Source organism: Pseudonaja textilis, chromosome 3, assembly GCF_049901715.1.
Source record: "Pseudonaja textilis isolate UNSWEBS1 chromosome 3, rPseTex1.2, whole genome shotgun sequence".
In the NCBI taxonomy this organism is placed as follows: Eukaryota; Metazoa; Chordata; class Lepidosauria; order Squamata; family Elapidae; genus Pseudonaja; species Pseudonaja textilis.
Genome location: NC_141992.1, coordinates 118,666,006 through 118,682,378, shown reverse-complemented (window position 1 = coordinate 118,682,378; position 16,373 = coordinate 118,666,006). Strand labels below are relative to the sequence as shown.

At 37.4% G+C, this 16,373-nt stretch overlaps 1 protein-coding gene across 3 annotated transcripts in view; it reads left to right on the top strand.

Annotated features, from left to right (window-relative positions):
• The window catches only part of DNAH5 (dynein axonemal heavy chain 5), a 153,127-nt gene that overhangs the window by 132,493 nt on the left and 4,261 nt on the right, over positions 1-16,373 (top strand). For 2 of the 3 annotated variants that reach the window (XM_087930711.1, XM_087930710.1), the window contains 10 exons: positions 299-420; positions 2,522-2,671; positions 4,426-4,671; positions 5,344-5,563; positions 6,370-6,575; positions 7,042-7,245; positions 8,360-8,575; positions 10,658-10,870; positions 11,841-11,993; positions 13,814-14,045. In XM_087930711.1, coding sequence (XP_087786837.1) covers positions 299-420; positions 2,522-2,671; positions 4,426-4,671; positions 5,344-5,563; positions 6,370-6,575; positions 7,042-7,245; positions 8,360-8,575; positions 10,658-10,870; positions 11,841-11,993; positions 13,814-14,045 — 1,962 coding nt within the window. The remainder of the gene's footprint in view (positions 1-298; positions 421-2,521; positions 2,672-4,425; positions 4,672-5,343; positions 5,564-6,369; positions 6,576-7,041; positions 7,246-8,359; positions 8,576-10,657; positions 10,871-11,840; positions 11,994-13,813; positions 14,046-16,373) is intronic. The other variant, XM_087930712.1, reaches the window with a different exon arrangement.

The following is a 16,373-nucleotide window of genomic DNA, read 5'->3' as shown; positions in this document are numbered from 1 at the left end:
TGATGCTTCACAGGGTGTGGGCCCTATCCATCACTTGATTGAATATTGAATTTGTTGAACTGATAAGCCTTGTACACTGCAACCTGCAAATTTTGTGACTTTCTGGTGTAAGGTTCTAAGTGAAATTTAACGTGTGATATTCAACATCATGCAGAGTAGGCGACATAGTCTTAAATTCTAGCATAGGTGTTTAAGTAAGGGAGAGTTTGTGTATGTGCTCTTTCTGTGTGTGTGTGGGGGGGTATTATTATTTTTTCTACTTTTTAAAAAACTTTAAACTTTTAATATATATTTTCAGGTGGTGCTTCTTTGGATCTAAAAGCTTGTCCTCCTAAACCAGCTAGATGGATTCTGGATATGACTTGGTTGAATTTGGTGGAGCTCAGTAAACTGAGACAATTTTCAGATGTTCTTGACCAAGTAGGTACCAGTAGGAGTTGGTATATTTTGTTTTTGCAGTTTGTTTCAATTGACAGTTTAATGGATTTCAATTTCAATGTGTTGATTTGCCTTGGATATATATTATCTGGCAAATGTAGAACTGGAAGCACTGATGTTTCAGAAACAAATGTTCTGAGATCATTACAGAATACACTTTACTACATATTCAAATTCACATTCATCTCTAGTGGTGATGGTAAACCATAAACAAGCCAGTCAGCCAGCCTTGGTTCAGATCCAAAGGCATAAAGGCATATAAAGCATATTTCACATCCCGGACATAAACTCTTTCAACTCCTTCCCTCAAAACGACGCTATAGAGCATTGCACACCAGAACAACTAGATACAAGAACAGTTTTTTTCCTGAAAGCCATCACTCTGCTAAACAAATAATTCCCTCAACGCTGTTCAACTATTACAAAGTCTGCACTACTATTACTGTTAATCTTCTCATCACTCTTTATCACCCATCCCCTCTCACTTGTGATTGTAGGACTGTAACTTTGTCACTTGTATCCTTACGATTGATATTAACTGTTTCCTAGTATGATTTGATTGCTGATTGTACCCTATGACTATCATTAAGTGTTGTACGTTATGATTCTTTTATGTATACTGAAAGCATTTACACCAAGACAAATTCCTTGTGTTTACAATCACACTTGGTCAATAAAGCATTCTATTTCTTTAAATAACCTAGTTACATGGAGCTAATGCTTTAAAATTAAACCAGTTCTTTAAATCTAGTGTAAGAACTTGCTGGAAAAATGCTTCTTGACATGTACCTAGGATAAAAGTTTCATCTTTACATTTTGGAGCAAATAAAACTGCACTGTGTATTAATGCTTATAGTTCATTGCAGCTAGAACTATGAATAAAGACCCATACAACTAAGAAAGATGGTGATCAGGGGTTCTCTGCTGGGTGAGTGTGGCCATGGTGGGAGTGGTCTAGTCGGCCTTCTGCATCACAGCCGGGTGGGGTGGGGTGCATTTTTGCCTTCCCCGGGCTCCGGAGGCTTTCCTGGAGGGTGAAAACAGCCTCCTGGGCTCCGGAGGTTCTTTGGAAGCTGGAAAGGGGCCCATTTCCAGCCTTCCCGAACTTCTGGGAGGCCTGTTTTTTGCCCCCTCCAAGCCTCCGTGCGCACCCCATACTTACCTGCATCCCAAATAGGCCACATGGGGACTCCTGGGAGGAGTGGGTTGGGGGGGCAGGGCCAGCCAGGAGTGGGATTTGGGGTTCTCTGAATTGCACAGAATCTTAGCTAGGGTCTCTCCTGAACCCCTGCGAACCCCCAACAGCCCTACCCTGATGGTGGTCCTTTCAGAAAAGCACACAGAGTCACTCATTCAGCTATCTGAGATGTCATATTCTTTGAAAGTTCAGCCATATAGAATATGCTATTCTCCAATCTTCAAGGTCAGAGAAACATCTGTTCTCAAAATCACTGCCCCCTCAGTGTTCCTCTTACTTTACCTTGGGATGCCACAAGAACAGGAGAGAGGCTGCTGTTGTTGTTGCTGCTATACTGGTGATGATGCTCTCTAGCAAACACAGAAATAAAGCAAGTGCAGCAGAGGGGATGGGTTTGTCCTATGATAAGTGCCTACACAGTGCTGTTTAAACTGTCAGTTTAATGATAGGAATAGCAACCTTGAAGGTGTGTATTGGTCTTCCATTAAGTTAATATTTGACAGTCCAACACCCTCAATCCGTGAAGGGAAAACATTCTACACAAGCCAAGTTTTGGCTTGTTTTGCAACTACTGTTAATATTGCCAAGAAGTACAGAACTCCATGACTGATGGGAGTTGGTAGTCCTTCAGTGTTAAACCTTAACAGGTCATTATCCATCCAAAGACACTTCTGTGTGACGCAGAATGTTCACGTAAGGGGTTTCTTCCATTTTCCTGTGGAAAACATTGTCCTGCCAGATCACCTTGATCCAACTCAATAGCAGACTGGCCCCAAGATGGTCACTCCAACATGAGAGATGTCCTCAACAAATGTTTTTGAATCAGGAAAAGGGGACTGTGTTTGATGAGTCCTATGGAATATGATACTCTCATTGTATTATCAGATCTCACGGACAGAAAAACAGTGGAAAATTTGGTTTGATAAGGAAAAACCAGAAGAAGAACTTGTTCCCAGTGGCTATGATCAAGCTCTGGACTGCTTCAGACGTCTTCTTCTTATTAGGTCTTGGTGTCCTGATAGAACTATTGCTCAGGTAATGTATAAAAGTTTTAATAATAAAATATAGCGAAGAATATTTTTGTAGTTGTTATGCATCACGTATACAGTCCTATACCTACACAAACACAATCTCAGGAATATCTTTAGCTGAGTCATTTGAAGGGAGAACGGCTTCACTTTCCCACATGTACATTCATAAGGCTATTATTTTATTTCATTCTTCTATTGCCACAGGAGCAGCACAGTATAAAATACATTTTAGTTCCTCCAGACTCTGGAGAGGATAAAATAACATGGATCTAAAATATACAAAATTTTAAAGTTCAAAGCCAGCATTTCAGACTGTATTCAGAAGCACACTGATAGCAATGCAGTATCTACAGTATTGATGTTGCATTGTTGAAATAGTTTTCAACTACCAGCATATAGATTGTAGAAATATGTACAAAATAAACTTTCCTAGTTCAAAAGTAGCTTCGAATAAAGTATATGGCAATAAATCAGTCTCAAGATAATGAAGACACGAGTACCTCCCACTTTAAAAAAGAACCACAATCGGTACAGCAGCCATGGGCAGGCAAAGTTTTCCCAGGCCACAATCTCCACTTGCTAATCAAGTAGAAGCCATGAATCAAGGATAATTCTCAAGTAATAGTTCTGCTTCTTCAGGGAGATTTTGTAATCTTATCAAGAGTCAGCTTGTGGGGGGCGGGGAGTCTCTGCCAAATTTTATAGCTTCTGGAATAAATAGTGGGTTACTCTTGCCTAGAATTCAATTTCAATTTACCTAAGATTCAATTTTAGCCTCAGTCAGGAGTAAGAACTTGCAGTCTTGTCCTTCCCCACGACGGAGACATACGATTAGATATTGTTAGGATATTGTTGATATCTAGCCCAAGTCTCATGCCTGGTTTCACCCATCAATTTCACATAGACATTAAATGAAGGGAAGGGAAGTATCAAGACTCCTGGCATCCCATAAAGGATGATCAAGGGTTCAGGTGCTCAGCACCCATTAACATCAGTTACATCTTTTTACTCTGATAGGAACTGAACCATTCTAAAATGGTTCTTTGAACTCCCAACCAATTCAGGGGTCCAGAAAAATTCTATAATCAATGTCGTTGAATACTGATGAGATATCTAATATTTCCCAAGGGCTGCATTTTCAAAACCAGCTCTTGATCTTATGGATGGAGAGAATGTTTTTTTCCCTGAGGTCTAGGCTTTCCCTTAAACTTATAGTAGCGTAAACATAGCCAGGGATATCATTGTATTGTGGAAAATCTCCAAGAAATGAATGAAGCAATGCCTTAACCACTAGCTTTGGGGAAAGCAGTAATTGCACATTGCTTTCCAGTAAACCTCAGTGCTATTTGTGATGAAGGGATTGAAATTGTTCTTATATCAGCAAGTGAATAAATACCATTTGGCTTCAACCCCAGCTTTACAAATTGGATATTTATCCTGTTGCTTGCAATGAGAATGCTGAAATGCAAATACTGCTATAGGCACCTTGTGCCTATTAAAGTTTAGTGAGAATCCCACAGACATTATTTTAAATAGGAACATTTAGTAATTAGATATATAAAATACCACCACTCACATGGTATAATAAGATTTACACCACACCTCTGAAATGTTCTAATGAGTTGATTGTACATTCATGTTTGACTTTATCAAATATCCTGCAAATTCTTCCCTAAATGCTTTGTCTCCAAAGACCCTGCATTTTTACTATTAAGTACAAGTGAAACATTAATATATTTCTTTTTTAAAAAAAATTAGGCTAGGAAGTACATTATGGATACCATGGGAGAAAAATATGCGGAAGGGGTCATTTTAGATTTGGAGAAGACTTGGGAAGAATCTGATCCACGCACACCTCTCATCTGCTTCCTGTCAATGGGCTCTGATCCTACTGATTCAATCTTTGCTTTGGGGAAAAGGTTGAAAATTGAGACACGCTGCGTTTCCATGGGTCAGGGACAAGAAGTCCATGCACGTAAACTCCTGCAACAAACAATGGCTCATGTAAGGCAACTTTTCCATGCTAATTTGGTGTAGGCCACTTTAAAAAAAAAAAAACCTTACAAATTACTAGTGAGGTTTAGCTAAGCATGAATATAGCATAACTAATATTGTTTATGGAATAGACTTTCTCTTTTTATTTCTAAAGAGCAAAAATGGGATTATTTCTAGCCAGTAGCATTCTGAAAATGAAAATGTATTATGTTTTAAAATCAATTACTCCATATATTTTGATTCAAAAACGTTGCTAAATTCTAGGCACAATCCAATACATGTTTATATTTGGGAGTAGATATATTGCTTGGGTGACACACATTCATATTGCAGATAAATTAAGTTGTTACTTTGTTGAATTTCATTTTCAAAATAAAATTGATCATTGTTGGTGATATTGAGTGAAAGATTATGCTAGTTGGATATGTACAAGATGGCGTCTGTCCTACCACTAAAAATCAAATCTATTCTAAGTAGCATCCATAGAATTCTTTCGTTTTCTTAGTTTATTGGCTCTACTTCAGTTACTTTTGGAGCTTGAAACAAAGTATGATTTATTTTCAAAATACTATGTCAGCACTGAGGAATTGTGAATTGAATATCATTGGAAGGTAACAATAATCTGAATGCATGGTGTTAATTTCCAAAATGAGCATGTCTCTTAACATCTTATTTTCTTAGGGTGGATGGGCCCTCTTGCAGAACTGCCACTTGGGTCTTGACTTTATGGATGAGCTGATGGACACTATTGTGGAAACAGAGATAATTCATGAGGCCTTTCGCTTGTGGATGACTACAGAGGTCCACAAACACTTTCCTATTACCCTTCTACAGATGTCTATAAAATTCACTAATGAACCTCCCCAGGGACTAAAAGCTGGCCTAAAGAGAACGTACGGAGGTGAGTAATTTAGCTTCATCTGTCAAACAGATATTTGATAAATTTTCCCCATAAAATTGAATATTTTATTCAGTTTTTAGCGAGACAAAATCATGTACCTTGAATGATCTTAAGGGTGCTTGGAGTATTTTGATCAGTCAATTTGTTCTGGATTTTCTACTTTAAACATATATAAAATATAAGATAAATGGCTACAGGCATGCCTATAAATAGCTGAATGTTCTGATCATTTGCTAATCAGTAAATTATCAATTCAGGCATGTCTGACTATTGAAAATGATTACTAGCAGAAAGTTATTTTTTTTTCACTGAGTGTTTTCATTCATATATATTAGCAATAGCAATAGCACTTAGACTTATATACCACTTCACAGTGTTTTACAGCCCTCTCTAAACAGTTTTACAGAGCCAGCATATTGTCCCCAACAATCTGAGTCTTCATTTTACTGACCTAAGAAATTTGGAAGGCTGAGTAAACCTTGAGCCAGTCAGGATCAAACTCAACAGAATTAGCCTGCAATACTACATTCTAACACTATGCCACCATGGTTCTATTACTTCAAGATTTGTGATTGGTTTAGAGAATTTTGATTTGATACCTATGTATGGTTGTTCTTTTCAAGTGTAGCTTATAAGTGGGAAATATGCTATTATTTTTGTGTAAGTAACTATCATGTAGAAGTTGTGATTAAATGGGAATTGCCAAGGAAAAATGCAGTTCCAGAAAGTCAAAACAAAATAAGAAAGCTTTTCATTAAGGGATTTATAGGAAAGTTTGTTTATAATGGTCAATGACTTTGTTACAGGTGTGAATCAAGATCTCTTGGACATCAGCAATATGGTGCAATGGAAGCCAATGTTATATGCTGTTGCTTTCCTCCACTCCACTGTTCAAGAGAGAAGGAAATTTGGACCTCTAGGATGGAATATTCCTTATGAATTCAACCAAGCTGATTTCAATGCCACAGTACAGTTTGTTCAGAACCATTTGGATGACATGGACATCAAAAAGGTTAATTGGCACTAATTGGCTGGAAATAAATCTCTAGCAGCATATATGAAACTTGAAATAATTTATGAGGTTGTCCACCAATCTTCACTCAATGTAATATAGTCCATTAACCTTTATTGTTAAACATTAAATTCACTAGCTTAGATTTAGAGATAAGGATGGATGTCCTGATATCAGATGTAATACATATTGGATGGCTATAATATGCTGTTGGAAGAGAAAGAAGATAGCTAACAACAAGAGAGAGATAGAAAAGTAAATAGGGGGAGGATTCCAATTTAATAATGGAACTGTTTTTGATTTAGTCTAGTTCAGAATAAGATAATATATGCATAGGAATTTTCAGATCTTTCATATGCACATGGACTAGGTCCCTTCCAGCTCTATTCTGATTGATTATATACACATACATTTATTTAAGTATACGGTTGCATGAACATACCATATTTTTAAAAATCTTTTTCAGGGTGTGTCCTGGAATACTGTCCGTTATATGATTGGGGAAATTCAGTATGGTGGAAGGGTGACAGATGACTATGACAAAAGGCTCCTTAACACATTTGCTAAAGTGTGGTTCAGTGAAAGCATGTTCAGCCAAGACTTTTCATTTTACAAAGGATACAATATACCCAAGTGTACTACAGTGGACCAGTACCTGCACTACATACAGGTTTGTTATCATTGGAAAATAAAAGGAAAATTGAAGGCAAAGCTGAAGTTAATAAATCAAAAGCTTTCTTTATTCACAAAGTCAGTGCTCTAGCATACTTTCTCCTTAATCAAATATCCTGTATAGAAATTGCAGACAAGAACTCTGAAGATATATAGAAAGGATGTTTAAAGTAAAGAAATTAATATCAAAATATGAAAGGAACTGAGAAATTAATAATGTGCTAAGTAGGTAGATTGAACTTCTGCCTCACAGCCTCAGAGATAGTAATATTTAAGACATTTGTGAACATCTGGAAATTCTTGATTTGAAAATTGCCTTTGTGTTGATGTCAGTGACAATGCATTTCTTTTTGATGCTAAAATCAGAACAATGTAAAGGGGGTGGGAGAATGATGGTGTTACCATGACAAAGAAGAGTATTGCTGATAAGCAGTTTTATATAAATACATAAAGATTATGGTATCAGGGTTACAATTAAACTGAACTTCTAAGTTCAGTTAGTACAATTAAACTACTTCAAAGCACCGTACAAGTGTTAAGTTAGATAATTATTCTTTCACCTTATGTAATAATTTCCTGAAATGTATTGTATAAATGAAAAATCTGAAATCTAACTATTTGTTGATGTTATCTTTTTAAAGATACATATACGGGCACATTTATAAACATTATATATGTATATGTATCACTATACTGTATATATACATACACTATACACACGCAGACACATGTATGTGTCTCTGTGTGTATATATAAACACACATGCACACATACTATATGCACACACACACACACACAGACACACACACATATTACAAATATTCTTTTAGATTCCAGTGTACTGTTATATTTTCAGTGTTTTAATGTTAAACCCTCAATCAATAATGCATTAAAATAGGGATTTTTATTCCTTTTTATTCATTTTTTGCTGTGTTCTCTGATGCTGTTTTTTAAAAAAATATGTTTGCTATTGCCACTCTGCTTTTTAAATACTCATTTCCACCAGTACTTTAGAAGAGTCTCTATATTACTCTATATTAATAAAATGTACTGACTGGCCCTCTGACCACAAGGTAACCCTTGTTATATGTGCTTTATGTTGCCTTGAACAGGGCTTGCCTGCTTATGATACTCCAGAAGTCTTTGGGCTGCATCCCAATGCTGATATTACTTATCAGAGCAAACTGGCAAAAGATGTGCTAGACACCATCCTCAGCATTCAGCCCAAAGATAGCTCTAGTGGAAGTGGTGAAACCCGAGAAGCTGTAGTGGCCAGGCTTGCTGATGATATGTTGGAGAAACTACCTGCAGATTATGTGCCTTTTGAAGTAAGTTCATACAATCTTGAGATAGGAAGCATCGGCTAAATTGGAATTGTTTTTCATGTTGTCTAACTGGGGGGGGGGGGAACCCCTTTTTTCTTAATCCGCCTTTTTCAAAAATAATATTTTCACTATGCTTGTAACATAGATATTAAGGAATGAACTGGTGAAGCTAAATAACAAAGAGGCATATGGTCAGGGGTGGGATTCAAATTTTTTAACAACCGGCTCTGTGAGCGTGGCTTAGTTGGTGGGCATGGCTTGGTGGTCATATTTATGGCTGAGCATGGCCAACTCAATATCACTCACATCGAGGCACGCATCTCCGCGCCTGGCCTCTCATGACTGTGGGGAAGCTGCAACAGTTGTAAATGTTCATAAGTCACTTTTTTCAGTGCCATTGTAACTTTGAATGGTCACTCCACACAAGCAAAGTACCAGCAAAGGAGGGAAAAAAACTCCAGAGAAGTTCCTGAGACAAGAAGTTTAGTCCTGCCAAGAATGTAGTAAGGGTTAACAGAGAGGCAGTTCCAGTAAGCAACACCAGAATATTTCCTTCCAGCCTTCCTTACAGGATTAGGCCAGTAATTTCTTCTAACAACCGGTTCTCTGAACTACTTAGAATGTTAACAACCAGTTCTAGCGAATAGGTGTGAACTGGTAGAATCTCACCCCTGCATATGGTGCTTTACGACAAAGCAGGCCAGTTTCAAAATGGAGAGAAACAGCCGGTTATATTTCTTTGTTTTAATTGGCAGACATCTATATGTAATGTAATTGTAGACATCTATATAAATGCGAAATACCACTCACGCATCATCACAAAATCTCCAGAACTGTAAAGCCTACAAACGTATGTTCCTCTTGGCTTCTAGGTGCTCACTAAGAAAGGATTTTTCGAAATGACCATCAGACCATTAGCATTTCCTATATTATTATTAACACGCTCTGATGATAAGGAGTACTATTCCCCCTCTCCACTTGAAAAAAAAGCTGTACCAAATGCAAAATACAAGCAGAGGAGAGGAGTTTCAGTTTCAGTTTCACAGCACCAAGCAGCTTTGGTACAGAACAGTTGAGCTAAGCCACACCCAGGCTCCTTGCTGTTTCCTTCTTGTTCACACAGCAAATACTGTTTCAATATCCAGACAGCCCTCAACTCTCCCACACACTGACAGGACGCTAGCCAGATGAATACCAATGGATGCTGGTAGGCAGAGGCAGAAATCCCCCCCTTTATTTTCCTCCCCCAAAACTAAACCTGAATACATAGTTTCATAGTGAAGCACGGGTATCAAGCTAGTAAATGATAAAATATACTGATATCCAAATAAGGAAATCAACAAAAAAGGCCAACTGAAAGATATTTGCTTATAAAAAATAGGTATTGCTCCGGGACAAAAATCAATTCAAAGTAATAACAAAATGAGCACTTCAGTCAGCCTTTTTGATTAATGTGATCTACTGCATATGCAGTTTCTCCCCTCCCCCCTTCATTTCTGTTTGATTCTTGGAGACTGCCTGGACATGTCCCTATATTTTTATTGGCAAGGTTTTTCAGAAGGGGCTTGCCATTGTCTTCTTCCTAGGACAGAGAATGGAAAACCTGGACCAAGGTTACCCAACTGGCTTTGTGCCTAAAACTAGAACTCGTATTCTCCTAGTTGGCGCTTGCATGGAAATACACTCATGTATATTTGATCACTTACTTGGTTTGATTTGATATTTATATTTATAATTAGATTTTATTAAATCTTCACATATCAAAGCTTTCTGTATTTGTTTTATAGCTTTTCCATAGAGAATTATGAATACATTAACCCTCTAAATATCATGCCATTTGTATACTTGCATTTATTTTCAAATACTTTTGAAATAACTGATTCAGATATTTTTTAGACAAGCTTCTTGTACATGATTTTAATGTTCAAGGAGTTCATGCTCCTTGCCTCTTTGAAAAAAAAAGTTTTCCTCCCATTTCATTTCCTCTGCCTAGAATTTTATAGAAGTCAGTAGCTAATGCCTAGTGGACATGGCGGTCAGCATGCTAACTGGCATTGTATTTAAATATTCTCTATCTCATGTTAGGTAAAGGAAAGACTTCAGCAAATGGGACCATTTCAGCCAATGAACATCTTTCTGCGGCAGGAAATTGACAGAATGCAAAGGATTATCGCTCTGGTGCGAAACACTTTGACAGATCTTAAACTGGCCATTGATGGAACCATAATCATGAATGAGAATCTCAGGGATGCTCTGGATTGTATGTATGATGCACGAATCCCAGAGCGCTGGAGAAAGGTTGGTACTGTTGTTTCATTAGAAGGAAAATAATGTTATGCCATCATTCTTCTGTATTAACTCCCCTAATCCAATTATGATATGGTCAAAGCACCTAAACACATCTACACAGTTACTGTTAATTAATTGATTCCTTGTAATTGAAGGCGTGTCTTCATATGTTTACTTAGCATTACATGCCATTCCAGTAAGAAATTTCTAGGCCATACATATAGGAAAGATGTCTCATGTAGTAATTTCACCATGCCATTTCTGTCTTATCACTTTAGTACAGGTAGCCATCGATTTACGACCACAATAGAGCCCAAAATATATGTTGCTAAGTGAGACATTAGTTAAGTGAATCTTGCCCCATTTTACGGCCTGTTAAATGAATCACGGCAGCTGTTAAGCTAGTAACACAGTTGCTCAATGAATCTGACTTCCCCATTGACTTTGCTTGTGAGAAGGTCACAAAAGGAGATCACCAGGCCCTGGGATCCTGCAGCCAATATAAACATGAATCAGTTGCCAAGGGTTTGAATTTGGATCACATGACCATGGGGCTGCTATGATGTAGCAACTTTGAGCAATCACTAAATGAAGTGTTGTAAGTCGAGGACTAATTGTACTGCAGTATCTACTGGGACTTCTCTTTAAAAAAAAAAAGCATTTACTTCATGAGTAGTATAATCATCTGCATCCAATGTTTTATAAGAGTATCTTGATCCACTTACCGTGTACTACTGCAGATTTGGGTGGGAAAGGACTAGAAGCTAACTTGACTGAAAGTTCCTTCATATAAGGAGGATAAATCTGGTTACTCTTTTCTCTGATATCTTGTCTTTAGCATGGAGGAGTAATCCATCATATGAGTCTTCTGAAAAAATGCAGTATACAACCTAGATACTTTTTACGTCTTCAACCCCCAAGTTTTGAAGCATTGTACAGTGTAGTTTCTTGTACCATATTTTTTTTTCTCGGTTTCTAGGCATCTTGGGCTTCCAGCACACTTGGTTTTTGGTTTACTGAACTTCTTGAAAGAAACCGGCAATTTCATTCTTGGATTTTTGAGAAACGACCAAATTGCTTTTGGATGACAGGATTCTTCAATCCCCAGGGCTTTTTAACTGCAATGAGACAGGTTAAATATCTGATTGCTCTACAATTCTGTCCACTTGTTTTGATTTTTATCTGAAATGAATATCGTACATGTGAAGATATAATCTATTTTCAGGAAAGTGAATGGAGTTGCTTTTGCCTTCTTGAAGAAACTAGGGCTGGTATAATTAGACCTCACTTTTCTTTAACTATTTTTTTTTCCATTTTCATGATTGTGATGAGGCATAGGGTGTTCCAGTCTTCTACCTTACAAATGTTGCATTAGGCTTGAGAGAGCTTAAGTCAATAATAAATTATGGCAGGGAAATGTAGTCTTTGGAAATCCAAGAACAAAGCTCTATTGTCAGGGAAATATTCTGAATCTTAAATTTCAGACTTTATGGTTCCCCACGATTTTGACAAGCAGATATTTCTAAGTCAAATATATAAAACTGCCTGTTGCACTTGGGCAATTGGTTGTCATGGCTCTCGCCAGCTGTCTATGTAGCTCACAATGGAACACAGCAACCAGCTGATTCCTGGCAGCTGCCAGTGACTCTTATGCTAGACAAAGAGAGCTTCCCTAATTTGGTATTCTGTGCTTCCCAGCAGCCAGCCAGTTGTATTGTACAACTGTGTGTTTTTGTGTGCATGGCTCTGGCCTAACTCCTATTCTGCAGGGAGGACTCCACTGCTAAAATACTGTTTTAAACCTTTCTCTTGATCGGATGTCTCCTTTACATGGCATCTTTGCTTCTTCTGTGGTAGATTAAAATACGAAAAAGAAGAACCTGCTGCTTTTTGATTTCTAGGAAGGGAAACAGGAATTTGCTAACAACAGATTGTAGGCATTAACTGGCAGACAGGTGGCCTCCCCTTACTAGGAGAGTGAAAACTCCTTTGTTACAAGGAAGTATTCAAGAAATCAAAACTTTAAAACCTCTTCTAACTGGTAATTTTTTAGAGAAAGTTGTGGCTTCTGAATTTGAATTAACTTTTGACTCCTTTATAAAATATCTTTCTAAATTAGTCCCACTTTTCTGATACTTTTGATAACTAGTATATATTGGCTTTCTGAACTAGGCTTTAATCTACCTTACAGCTGATTTCCTGAGCAATAAAAGCATTGACCAGATAGTTTGACAGAATGTAATGAGTTGAGTGAGGCTCTATAAAGAAAGAGAAATAAGAAATATGAAAGAAGTATCACTTAGGGAAGCACTCACTTGTATACCTACCTGAAGTTATGTTAGAGAGTCAGTTTAGTGTGGTGGTTGAGGCAACAATCTAGAAAATGGGAAACTGTGGGCATGAAACCACCTAGGTGACTTTGGGCCAGGCAATTGCTCTGAGCCTTAAGAAGCAAGCAAGCAAGGACTAACCACTTCCAAAATATTGCCAAGAAAAATGCAGAGCCTTTGCCAGGCAGTTGCTAGGAATCATGACTGACCTGAAGGGACCAAAACTGAAAAACAAAAAAACTGCTTAGTTCTCACTTGTAGATGTCTATGGAGATTCTCAGTCATTCAGGTCATGGTTGTCCCATAGATGCTTTTTCAAGAGGCAACTAGACTTTCTGGTTTTTCTTTGAAGATGTTTTACTTCTCATCCAAGAAGATGAGAAGCGAAATGTCTTCAAAGGAAAACCAGAAAGTCCAGGTGCCTCTTGAAAAAACACCTTTGGGTCTCACTTGTATACATGCTATAGAAATTAGTATATAATTAGAAAAGCTCAGGAGAAAAATAAAATATGTGACTCCATTGTATTTTCCAATTTTTGGCTTATTTATTCTGAAACTACATTGGTTCTTTGATGGTAGAAATTTTGATCTAACTTCTAACTGTTCCATTGCTTTGAAACAGGAAATAACAAGAGCAAACAAGGGTTGGGCACTTGACAGTGTGGTTCTGTGCAGTGAGGTCACAAAGTGGATGAATGATGACATCTCAACTCCTCCTTCTGAAGGAGTCTATGTATATGGCCTCTACCTAGAAGGAGCTGGATGGGACAAAAGGAACATGAAACTCATTGAATCTAAACCTAAAGTGCTCTTTGAACCAATGCCTGTAATAAGAATATATGCAGAAAACAACAGTGAGTATTAAATTGAATGTGATTTTGATGATACAATATTTCACAGTTTAAGTAAGAGTATTTCACAGTTTTAAAAAGCCTATGGATTCTACAGATTTTGTGGCATGAAAAAAAAATGTTTGAATTTTAAATGAAAATGCTTGCTTGTCAGTTCCTGAAGAACAAATGCTGCCATTTTTTTTTTATATAGGGTCCCGAAAAGCTTTATTCCTAGTTTCTCTTTTGGGAGCAAATATATTAAAATACTCCTTATTGAATATGTATTACTCAATAGTATGCAAAGTATATTCATTTTTGTAATCCTAGCAACAGCAATGCTAACCTATGTGCTTTATGGATATTAAGAAAATATAACATTGTGTTAGAAAATGATGAATTGTGTTCAAAAGAGGGGGTGAGTTTGATTTGAAACAATCTCTGCTAAGCCATGATCACCATTTGGAAGCACAGAAACAAGATTTATTGGCACAGTTCTTGGATTCTGCAAGTGATCCTAAGTTATTCTATGAACAAAAACATGTTAAAAAACCCTTCACCAGGTCCAGCTTCAAAGTTAAGCTGGTTCTGCTATATTCATGTGTCCTTTTAGCCTTGAATTGTCATTAAGTTTAGTATACACTTGTTCAATAGAGAAAAAAAAAGAGATGCACAGGGACGCAGAACTCAGTTTATTGAATCCCACATTTTTATTTCTTTTCTCAATAGGAACAATACCTATATTTAAACAGATCAATAGAAACTACTTTACCATTTCCTTTTGCCAGCTTTAGGATTGATTTGCAATGGATATATTCTAGGCAGAATGAAAGTGGCTAAATAATAAGTATATAAGTATGCTGCTTTCCTCCCACCTACTGTATGCTCAGAAGCGGCTTGAAGTGTGTTAGCCAATAAAGAGGAGACTATAATAAAATATGCATTTCTACTTCATCTTATGCTAGATCAGACCTGCAGTGTAAAACCAAATGAAACCTATGAGTGAAGAGAATAAAAAACATACTTGTTCATTTGGGAAAAATCAACACAGTGGCAAAGGATTTCTTTCCACTTAAATTATTGATTTTTTAAAAAAATGTCAATCAGCTAACACCCAGCTTTTTACACTTGTGAGGATTTTTTAAAACAAGGCTACAAGTTGTTACTTGGTGTGTAGGTGTTCTTGTTGACAGCTGAATGTATAGAGTTTGGATCTGCTTGAGCAAACAAGTCAAAAGACTGAAAGTGCAACTTCAGAAGTGAAGGGAAGAAGCTTTGGGATCGGCGAAGGGGGGGAAACAGCTGTCAGAATCAACAGTGGGCTAGAGACAGACAGTCGCTCTGCTTTCTGAAATTTGGTTCGGAAGGTTGACCTGAAAACAGACAGCTTCCCCCACCCCAAGAAATAAAGTCCCACAAGAAAAAATGCAACTGCAATAAAACCTCAAGCTTGGTAGTCCTGCCTTTTTTCTTTCAGTTATTTGTGACACAGTTTTGGTTAAATCTGTTTGTTTACCTTTGGTAAGAGATAAGTGTATAGGGAAATGTCTGTGGAGATTCTCAATCATGGTTGTCCCAAAGGTGCTTTTTCAAGAGGCAACAGGATTTTCTGGTTTTTTTTTTTCTTTGAAGACATTTCACTTCTCATCCAAGAAGCTTCTTAATCTCTTCAGAGCTTCTTCTTCAGATTTTTTGGATGAGAAGCGAAATGTCTTCTGGACAACTGTACAGGGAGTCCTCTACTTGTAACAGTTCATTTAGTGATCATTCTAAGTTACAATGACACCAAAAAAAGTGACTTATGGCAGATTTTCACACTTACCACCATTGTAGCATCCTCATAGTCAAAATTCAGATGCTTGGCAATGGATTCATATTTATGTTGGTTGCAGTGTCCCCAGGTCCTGTGATCACCTTTTGCAACCTTCTTACAGCAAAGTCAGTGAGGAAACCAGACTCATTCACTAATTTAACAACTGCAGTGATTCACTTAACAACAGTGGCAAGAAAGGCTGTAAAATGGGGCAGAGTTCCCTTAACAAGTGTTTCACTTAGCATCAGAAATGTTGGGCTCAATTGTAGTTGTTAGTCAAGGACTGCCTGTACAAAGTGCCTATGAAGCTGATTTGCGGGTATATGAAGGGGTTTCTATATTGTAGGCCTGTATAAATGCCCTTCTCAGTTGAGAATATCCTGCATGACCCAAAATATGAAGGGGTCTTATTCTACTTGGATTCTAAGGATAGCATTTAAAATTGCCATCCTATGGATGATCAGTGCCAGGAAAGAAATAAAATGAGTACAGATGTTGCTTCTCACAAGTCTTTTCATGTCAGAGACTTTTAGGAAAAC